The 10,882-nt window shown below is 37.7% G+C and overlaps 1 protein-coding gene across 1 annotated transcript; it reads left to right on the forward strand.

Annotated features, from left to right (window-relative positions):
• Positions 1-1,991: 1,991 nt before the first annotated feature.
• LOC135799079 (glucose dehydrogenase [FAD, quinone]-like) lies at positions 1,992-8,637 on the forward strand. Its single transcript, XM_065312095.1, has 2 exons — positions 1,992-2,444; positions 6,678-8,637. The coding sequence occupies exons 1-2, from the start codon at positions 2,166-2,168 to the stop codon at positions 8,325-8,327; spliced, it is 1,929 nt and encodes a 642-aa protein (XP_065168167.1). The 5' UTR covers positions 1,992-2,165; the 3' UTR covers positions 8,328-8,637.
• Positions 8,638-10,882: the final 2,245 nt, after the last annotated feature.

The raw sequence follows: 10,882 nt of genomic DNA on the forward strand, positions 1-10,882 counted from the left end.
ATATTGACATAAAGGTTTAAATTCTCGATTTCGTTTCGATTTCAACGATTTTCCGACGACGATTTGACGATTCCGAGTGGTGGGTCTGCAAGGGAATCGTCTCCTGTGCGAATGTATGCGACGTCCGCTTTCGAGCTCGTTGCCACCCATTGCTCCCGCCACCGGAGAGCTGGTTACAGGCATCGAGCGATTTATTTTTACTCGTTTCCGCATTTTTCTTTTTTCCACCGCCGTCGCGTTCTTCTTCGGATTTCTACCAGCACTCGCTCGTCCTCGTCTTTCCGCCCTGCTTTCTTTCAGACTTTTTCCTCGTTTTCTTCCACTTATAAGCTTTTACTGGAAACGAGAGCACACACGCGTACGAACAGATACGTACACGCCGATGGAGTATGTATGCGCATTTCTATTTCTTTAAGTTCAAGCCAGTTCGAGGCCCGTACTTTTCATTTTGCTTGTTGTTTCGTGTTCTCTAGGCACGCTGCTCCCTGTTGCTTTCGTTGTGCGCTTCGTTTTTCGTATTTATTTCGACACTCAGCGCGAGACGTCAACCTCTTAAACTGCTACTCGACTCGGGATAGTAGACGCTGCGCCAAATTGATATTATAGTGCAAATTGAAACTAAAGACGACAAAGTTTTCATTCGACGACGCTCTGGCTCTCGATGTTGGGCGACTTTAGGGACCATGCACTGCCACACGAACACAAACTTTACATATTTGTTTGGATCGTCATCAACATCAGAAGTCAATTATTTTCGTCGCATAAGCTATTTCATAGCTTTTCATTTGCATTAAAAGAAAAACTGCACTAGTTTTACATTAAAAACTCTGTTTGCAAATTTAGAAGCTTTGCGTTCTTTTCACTAGTGCTGCGGAATGCGGCAAGTTATTAAGATAACTTGATAAAGTAAATCAATTCAAAGGCAATTTCCTGTCTACTGCCGTCTCTGGGCGCAAGTGCAGCCTGCACTTGGAATCAGTTGAAACTGAACTCGAAGCGCTGATAGTGAATTTCATAAATTTTTGCCAAGAAAACTATACATAAATTAAAGTCAAACAACTTTATTTCCTATCAAAATGCAAATGTGCAGTGATACTTCCGTTATAGCTAGTGCAAGCAAACCATTACAAAAATGTCAATATGCTAACGTTTTTCTTTGCTGTTTACTATGCGACCAGAATTACTAGTTTGGTTATTTTATTATCTAGTTGTAAGATTTCCGTACTTATTCCGCAATCTACAATTAAAATTTTATTACGCAAAATAGGAATATATTTCACTCATTTTACTCTTTTTATTTAATAAATAATACGTTCTGAAAATAAAACTTTTATTATTATTATTTTCGATCATGTTTTAATCCAGCATAATCAAAATGATTTATTTACAACATTTTTTTACAAACAAACTGAAAAAACTCTAGTTGAAAAAAACTATAAAGCACATAAAACATACAGAAAATAAATGCGTCGAAAAAGTTTGAATTAAAACGACGAACGAGAGCAACGTAGCCATTTTTCACTATTTAACCAATACAAAACTCGTTTAATTACTTAACTTCCTGGACTGAAACTTCGCCGTAAACGCCAACTTTTTATTTGTGTTTTTTTGTCAAAAAGTTTTTGTTTGGAGGTTTGGCGCACCAAGTACGGTTTTTAAAGCAAAATTAAATGACGAAAACCTTAAAACTCAAAAGGAAGAAGTTTTCAGTCTGAACCTACCTAGATAGTGATTTGCGCCAAGCGCCAAGGACTATGCATGCAATGATTAAAAGAAACAATTAATTAATTCGCAATTAAAGTGGCGTGTCAATCTCGTGAAGTAATCGTTAGACGGCGTTGTTTGCGGTGCGTGCGTGAAGTATGCATTATTTGCGCATATTTTTGCATTAGTGGTGTGGGCACAATGGCTTAGCCTTAGATATGGTCATAGGCCAATCGAAAGGGAAGTGGTGCGCGCGCGTGAATGCTTTTACGCTCAAGCACGAAAAGTTGCAATTGCACTTTTGGGATTCGCATTGTACAGTGCGGTCGCGTTGTGAGGCAAATGCCGTATTAGATTTAAGTTAAATTAAAAGTGATCATAATTGGGAATTTAACTGGTGCAAACATAGAAACATCCAATAAAATTTTTGCAATTGATCGTTCTATCAGATCGTCGTAATCATGTCGTGGATGCCGCGCGATCTGTCATCCCTGTGTGCGGTCCACACGACGGTGACGAATTGCGCACCGTCGACGTTCCTCTTCCTGCAGCTCATCACCGCGTTATTCGGCGGATCGCGTGACAACAAACTGAATCCGAATCCGTTTTACAATTTCGGTCATAACAATCATGCGTTTGGTGGGCACGCCAGTGAGCTGGAGTACGACTTCATCGTCGTCGGCGCAGGAAGCGCCGGCTGTGTCGTCGCGAACAGATTAACGGAAATCCATCATTGGCGAGTGAGTATATTTATTGCTACCTACTGTTATGAGAGAACGATGATAAATTAGATCAATACACACCTGCCCGGTAATAATTCACGATGGGTGTTTTCGAAGAAGAAGTAAAGAGGCAAATTATAAACATCGAAATATAAATATTGAAACAACTAATTACTGTTTTTAATTAATTATATATCAAATGACCATGCCCACGATAGAATAATAGAAATTGCTACAAATTACAAATTAATTACGTAGTGTTGCATGGTAGTTAGAGTAAAAAGCTGATAAATATTCTATTGCGCAATAATCATAAAGTATAACCGCATCCAGCGCTCTAGGATGCTGTAGGTTATTTATTACGCAAATAATTATTTTACTCCAAAGTAAAACAATTAAAATATAAAATATTATTTTTGTTCTCACTGAAACACAATTCGACTATATTAAATATTTTTATTTATTTCGAATATTTCATTTAATCTTTTTATTGTCTATTTATGTTTTTGTAAAATGTATTGTATCAGCATTGCTATGTCCGTAAAAATTTGAACTGGGTACATAATAAAATTTTGCACTAAACTTTTATTCAGTCATTTTATTAAATCAGGTTATGTTGCATAAAGCGTTGAGCGTTGCACTTTCAATTCTGCACGCACACTTCTGCCCGCAATCGATATGATATTTATGATTGTCAGCCACGCTTAAGTTTGCCAATCCCTTTTTAAACGAACTGCATCCAAAGATTTCATAATGCGCTAACAATGACTGTTTAGGAGAAACAGCGAATTGTCAAGTCCAATCAAATATTTCAAACCCACCGTCAAATAAGAGATAATGGCATTTACAATTATATAAAATCATATAAAAGAGGTCTGCAATAACGGAAGGAAGTGCAAAAAGGAAACGGCGATTGTTGATCGTGTGTGTAATTGGCAAACGCACCTTAAAACCTAGCATTAGCCGGGCTAGGTGCTCGATAATCGGATTATAATTTATAATTGAATTTCAACGCCGGCAGGCGTTTTGCGGTTTCAATAAGTGCGCACAGGTTACTATCGCGTAGTCGACTAGGTATTTATTAATATTTGCAAGTGTTGGATACACGTGCCCCACTGAATGTAGAACTGTGCTTGCTGATATGTAGGTATTGATTTCGAGAATGTACAAGATGCTAACATATTATTACATACACCGTAGACACATTTATGACTTAATCATTTAAACCTAAATAAAAATAATAATTATTACTTTAAAATAGGGTAAAATGAAATATAGAATAATGCAGTTACGTTTAGTATTGTAAATTAACCGATAACGGCAATGGTACATGCAATTTAAACGCTAGAGCAATTTACGCTCAGGATAAAAGTAATTAAGCTTGAAACTTCAGACATATGTAAGTTGTAATTAAAAAAAAGACAAAATTTTTTGCATTTTGCATTAAAATTAAAATTAAATCAAAATAATTACTTGCATCTCTATATAGATGGCTTTATTATTCTTTTAATTTTATTATTATTTGATTTTTCGAATGATGTCCGATATCGAGAGACAAATTCTGAATCGACATGGAATATCAAGCGTGTGCAGCCAGTTGTACAACATACCTATTTGTAAACCGGTTCAACTTCCAGGTTTAGCCGAGTAATAACAAGAACAAAATTGCACTGTTGGGAAATATTGTAATATTGCCTTGATAAGCATCGGTATATGTATAGTGGGTTGTATATTTGCCAACCGCATATTTTTCTACAATATATATTACCGTATCATCAGATTAGATTTTAATGTGCAGAGCATTTATTAAAGGATTCACTAAAAACAACGTCGAAATATTGATTAATGTTTTTGCAAATTATTAGAGTTTACCCATATCTGGTAAGCCGCAGTGTTATGTAAACGACGCATTAGAATGCGAATTCGACCGGACTGCACACAACTGTAACACAGCCAGTGAATAAAATGCAAATAGAAAGTGCATTTACTTATTTATATTTATGGTTTGGTGGAGCTGGGCTGTTAAACATTACTTACGTAGAACAACATATTTAATAGGCTGTTTAAATGAGATTGAAAAAATAAGTCGACTTAAATTAGAATGTATTTGTGTACCATTGTCAGATTTAATATAAAAATATCCTGCGTGTAACTCGTGATATATTTTTGGATTCCATTGCTAGTGCTTTAATTAGAAATCATGTATGTATGTGGCATATTTATTACCCTTATACGCAAATTTATAGCTAGCATATTTTTGCTAAATATTTCAAATAACTACATTGTTCACAGGGGAATTGAAATTAATTTCACAACAATACGTTTTTAATTTAAAGCTTTTTTAAAAAAATATATGTCTGCGATTGGAATATTATCTTGCTTTTGCCCGCGACTTCGTTCCGGTAGTGTTTAATAAAAATGAAATTTGTTTATATTCTCTTGTTCAAGACATAGTATGTGTCAATTCAATCAATAAGATGCGCAGTTTTATTTTAAAGAAATTAATTATATAAAGAATTCCTAATAATGCACTTCAGCGCGCCATCTCGAATTCAACTATTTAACTATAACTATAATTCCTATAGAAAAAGGTTGTCTTTAGGGGTTTTCCGTCAATTGCTCAAATTTTTCTCGCCGTAAAAACCATCCTTGGACTTTAACGAACATTTAAAAAAGAATTGGCCAAATTGGTTCAGGCGTTGTGAAGTTATGCGCTTACCAACAGATTTTGCGATTTATTTTTATATTATAGATTTGCATTAATATTACGTACACATCGATTTGACCGCTACATGTATTCAAAGCAAATATTAAATAAACAGATCATAGATGCCCCATAGTTACAGATCATAGAATAACTCTATATGGTTAGTATATTTGCCGATTAAAGTACCTATATGATGATAAACCAACATTGGTGTTGGTAAAGGGTAAACGTTGCAGACTCACATATGTATTGCAGATACGGCAATGATAAAAAGATTTACTCGGGTCCATAATACGGTTTCATTCATCTTCGTGATGACAGTGATTGCACCCCATCATTTACGACGCTGGCCCTCGAAGGAAGCAGGAAGAAGACGATGCATAGGAGCAAGCGAAATGAAGAGCGTCGGATAAAAACGAGTGCCATGCGGTGGAAGGCCTCCCAATGCGAGCGCGGAGCTTTATTATTTCAATGTGGGTATCCTTTCCTTCCGCAAATGTGCGTTTATGGGTTTGAGATATGGCCGCAAATATGACGCATGCCCAACCCGCCTACGCGAATTCCCCATGTGCATCACATCGTTTTACGACTGTAAAATAAAAATTGAAAACCACCTGTGTACGGCCTAAAAATATAATTATGCTCATACTATTGTTTCATGCCTGGCTGTAATGTCGTCGTCAAAGACCCGAACGCGTTTAACATGGCTAGCGTTAATTAGTAATTAGTATCGATTGTGCTCTTCACGTAATGTTTTTACACGTTACTCGTTACGATCCGCTGATGGGTACGTTTATGATGTTCGGGGCCCGTTAATGTTGTCAAAGTTCGTTTGTACCAATTTGGGTTACAGTTTAGCCGGTGGCGAATTATAACGAGTCGGAACCTAAAGTAATATCGTTCGGGAATAATGCTTCACACCTTATCACCTGAAACGAATGGCGATGGCAATTATATATAGAAACAGATTAGCGTAATATGTTTATACAATGATGTAAGTAAAAGTATGCCGAACTAGTTTGGTAATTCGCGTGTAACGAATTTTGAACGACAAAAAGCTTGCAGTTGAATAATTAAAGCGTCAGTGAGACGATTGGAATTTCTATGAGCTAATGAAGTGGTGTTCAGATATCCTTAAAGTTGAACTCAGGCAAATTGGATCGAGCAATGAACGGTCGGACCATTCGTTTGCCTTTCACAAGTCACCTTGTTTTTATTTTCTTGTCGCCAATCATTGGCGTTTATTTGTAATGCTTTTGCTGAACGCACTTTTTTTCTTTTCTTATGCAAGGTCGAAGAATGTTCTTAGATAACTATTTTATAGTTCTCAGGTGTGTATAAATAACTATAAGTAATATAAACGTACAATTAATTTTAATTCTGTTATGTTTAATGTTTGTTACATGTAATTGTTTAATTCTTGAATTGTGAGAGTTGCTAATTGAGGTCAAACGTGTTGGGACAATTGCGTGGGAATCAGCATGACCCCTTGCTGCCCACCCAGGCAAACAAAGTGATGACGGTTATTTTCTTTTTGTTCCCAGGTCCTGCTGCTGGAAGCAGGTGATGAAGAGCCCGAGGTGGCCGAAGTGCCGGCGTTCGCGCCGGTCGGATTACGATCGAGTATAGATTGGGGTTACGAGACTCAGCCGTCACCTCGTAGTTGTCTGGCGCGGGACGGCGGAAGATGCCCGTGGGCGCGCGGCAAAGTGATGGGCGGATCGTCGACCCTAAATTACATGATCTACAATCGAGGACATCCCCTAGATTACGACGAATGGGCTGCCGCTGGAAATCCCGGATGGAAATTCCGCGACGTTCTTCCCTATTTTCGCAAATCCGAAGATAACCGGAACTACGATAGAATCGATCCGTATTACCATGGCTTCGGCGGATATCAGACGGTCGAGATATTTCCCTATCAGGATTCGAACGTGTACTCACTCATCGACGCCTACAAGGAGTTGGGCCTAGAGGAGTTTGATCAAAACACCGACCGACAGATTGGCACCAGCCTCTTGCAACACACCACGCGCGACGGCGAACGATTAAGTACGAACGGTGCGTTCATTAGACCGATACGGAATAAACGAGACAATCTGGACGTGCGCACGAACGCGCAGGTAACTAAGGTACTGATTGACCCTCATAACAAGATTGCTATTGGTGTGCAGTTCCGCCAGAATGGCAAGGTAGTGGAGGCCTACGCTCGAAAAGAAGTCATTCTATCCGCCGGTGCACTGAACTCCCCACAAATTCTCATGCTGAGTGGAGTTGGGCCGGCTGATGAACTGCAGAAGTTCAACATCGATGTCATCCAAGAACTTGCCGTCGGCTACAACTTGCAGGATCACGCCACCATGGACGGTGTCCTCTTTGGGCTCAATAAAACCGCGACTACTGTAACAGACGAGGAACGCGAAGAGGATATTCGATACTATCAACGTACTAGACGAGGGCCGCTGTCATCAACAGGTCCATTGCAAGTCAATGCGTTTGTTCAAACGTTATTTGCCACCGGCGATCGTGCCGACATCCAGTATTCCTTGGACGCGACTGATGTGCGTAACTTTATCACCGACCCTGTGCTGACGGCGGCGACTGCCGTCACTCCGCTTGCATACTATGACGGTATTATGGTTCGACCCATTCTACTCAACCCAAAGAGTCGCGGTGTCGTACGGCTCAACTACAGCGACCCGGAGGGTGCTCCGTTACTGTTCGCTAACACCTTCCAAGAGCAGCAAGATCTGCTGACGATGGTGGAAGGCGTCAAGCAAAGTCTCAATCTGCTGCGGACGCACAGCCTTGGCAAATTGGGTTATCAATTAGTCGACGTGCCACTGCCGGACTGCACGCGTGATCCTTTCGGCAGCGACGAGTACTGGCAGTGTTGCGCTATGTCCTACACGACTACCATCTACCATCCTGTCGGCACGTGCAAGATGGGGCCGAAGAACGACAAATCGGCCGTCGTCGACGCCAAACTGCGGGTGTACGGTATTAAGAATTTGCGCGTTATTGACGCGTCCATAATGCCAACAATCATTCGCGGAAATACCAACGCGCCTGTTATAATGATCGCAGAAAAGGGTAGCGATCTCATTAAACACGCCTGGTTGAAGGAGAATATAGACCTGCATTCACTTCCACCGCCTTCTTCCTATCAAGTCTCGGAAAATGAGTATCACTGAGCTTGCAAATTCCTGTACATAACCACTTTATTTACAAAATGTATTTTATGATGCCCAAAACCTACAAAGATCTGTTCCTCCGCTTCATGTATTCCTTTCTCGCTTAAATTGAGATGTGCATCGATTAAGTCAAAATAATTATATTATTATTACTTAAATTATCAACATTTAATTCCACAGTTACCATATTATTCCATAATGTTGTGTAATAATCGTAAGCATAAGTTGATTAATAGTTAAAAGTAAAATTATGTAATTCCAAATTAAAATCTATACTAACATATTTTATGGTAATAATTTAAAAAATATTTTGTAGACATAATTAAATATTAAATAGATAATTTTGTTAAATAAATATATTAAATATATAATTTACAGATTCTTTAGGTGCTTGCAGATGATGCAACATCATTGCATTTTAATATTCATAAGATTTATGTATACTTTATGAATAATTAATCCAATTTGTATTCATTAGCTTTAACTAGGCCTACGTAATTACAGTTAGGTGCAACTTGAATGTGAGAATCAATTGTTTTACTTGTTGCAGTGACTTCGGTCACGAGATGGGAAACAAACCTAGTCAGCCTTTTTTTTTACTTTACATCCATGAATTTCTACGCATCACCAGAAAATCAAGTATCGATAAAATTCTGTAAATAAAACTCATGCGAGCATGACAAATACCTTTCTTCCTCATAATGCCTGAAATGCATATTTATGAATACAAACTGATGTGGTAATCCAATAACCGTAAATAAAACTTAACGGGATGCAAACATGAGAATAGAAATTTCTGCCAACTCGTTGTACAGGCAATAAAAATTCATTTGCACAACATTGTCATCGAATGCGTTTATTTGTAAAAGCAACGCTCGGTGCCTTGGTAAACTGCATGGCTAGTATATTTTCGGCCAATATTTTTACCAGCACATGCTGTAAATTTGACGTAACGTTGGTTTCGGGAAGCAATGAAAAATTCCAATGTTATTTACTGGTCCACCAGCTTTCATTCCATATTGTGGTACATTTTTGTTCAGCATTTTTTATTGTTTTGGTATTTGTTCAATACACATTGAGACAAAATAAAAGGCGTTACATTGAAGGGCAAATCGATGAGCGGATTAAAAATAATAAAACTTGTTGGATATAAAGCTAGATATAAACGCGATAAAAATAAAAGCGGAGTAGAGCCCGAGCATTGGAATCGGTGTAAAACGAGGAAGACAACAAACTGTTTTGTTGCAGAAATGTAGACGAACTGACCTCCTAATGGCGGAGGTTGGATATCGGCCTACCAATAAACGTAAATCGCCGCTGGTTGCCATCGGACCATTATCCATCTACAGAATGGGCTCAGGATAAACCAGGAGAGGAAGTCGGAAGTTTTATTATAAGATTTTTCTCTCCAAGTTTCAAAACTTTTGATATGCTTTTAAGATTGTTATCGCCCGAACAAGCAAAAAATATTCAAACGTCTCTGTTGGTCAACAAATAAAGCCATTAAAATTTTGTACATGCATAAAATTCCTATTTCTATACTTCTATTCCATCTATTTCATCTTTTTAGTACTGGGCTAAAATTTATTTATTCCAAACTAGCTTTTGCCCACGACTTCGTCATGATGGTATTTAATAAAATTGTAATTCGTTTTTATTCTCTTGTTCTAGACATAGTATATGTCAATTCTATTAATAAGATTTACAATTATATTTTAAAGAAATTAATTATATAAAGAAGCTTCAGCGCGCCATCTCGGATTCAACAATTTAACTATATCTATGAGTGAATCTCAATGTCAATTTTTATCCTATAGAAAAGAGCTGTCTTTAGGGGTCTCCCCGCAATTATTCAAAATTTTCTTGCCGTAAAATCCATCATTAGACATTAACGAACATTTAAAAAAAGAATTGGTCATATTGATTGAGGCGTTGTTGAGATATGCGCTTACCAACAGATTTTGCGATTCATTGTTATATTAAAGATGTATTAACACATATACTCTTTGCAGAATTTAGTTTCTAATGACTTTATACTATTAATCATTATATCAGTTCGCATATAATCCCAAAATTTCAATTAAATATTTAACAGTAGATTAATTTTTTATGAGTTACATCTGCATTGGTGCAAATAAACGGCTCTAATAAAAGTGTAATAAATAAACTCACGCGCGAGCTTGTTCATAAAAGAATATTTGTAATATTTGCATTTGGTGAAATTGCCGTGCTATAATTAACGCATAACTTGGCTGCTAATAAATCCTAGATTAATTTACTAGCCGTAAACCGAGTTTCATAAAATCCGCAGGCCTGCAGCTTATATACGAGTAGACTTGAAATTGCGCATCTGCAGCGGCGGCTGTAGTGGTATTTAATTTACGAAGTTCCAACAGGCGCAAGCATCTAAACCTAACTTTACATGCAGTCAACGATCCTACAAGACAGCGTAGCGTACAAATGTGTGCTGCACTATCGTATTTTTGACGATAGTTCATATAATTTTAATTGATTATCCGTCATACTAACCTTCGCAAACGAGCATAATTAACATA

The sequence above is a fragment of the Atheta coriaria genome, unplaced genomic scaffold (assembly GCF_025399875.1).
Source record: "Atheta coriaria isolate IRGN ID8LTWV9N9 unplaced genomic scaffold, Caltech_Dcor_3.1 hic_scaffold_9_pilon, whole genome shotgun sequence".
In the NCBI taxonomy this organism is placed as follows: Eukaryota; Metazoa; Arthropoda; class Insecta; order Coleoptera; family Staphylinidae; genus Dalotia; species Dalotia coriaria.

Excerpts from the sequence above, each read along its gene's own strand:
- LOC135799079 (XM_065312095.1), top strand. The coding sequence starts at position 2,166 with ATGTCGTGGATGCCGCGCGATCTGTCATCCCTGTGTGCGGTCCACACG. Across the intron at positions 2,445-6,677 it reads CGGAAATCCATCATTGGCGA|GTCCTGCTGCTGGAAGCAGG; the intron begins GTGAGTATATTT and ends TTTTGTTCCCAG.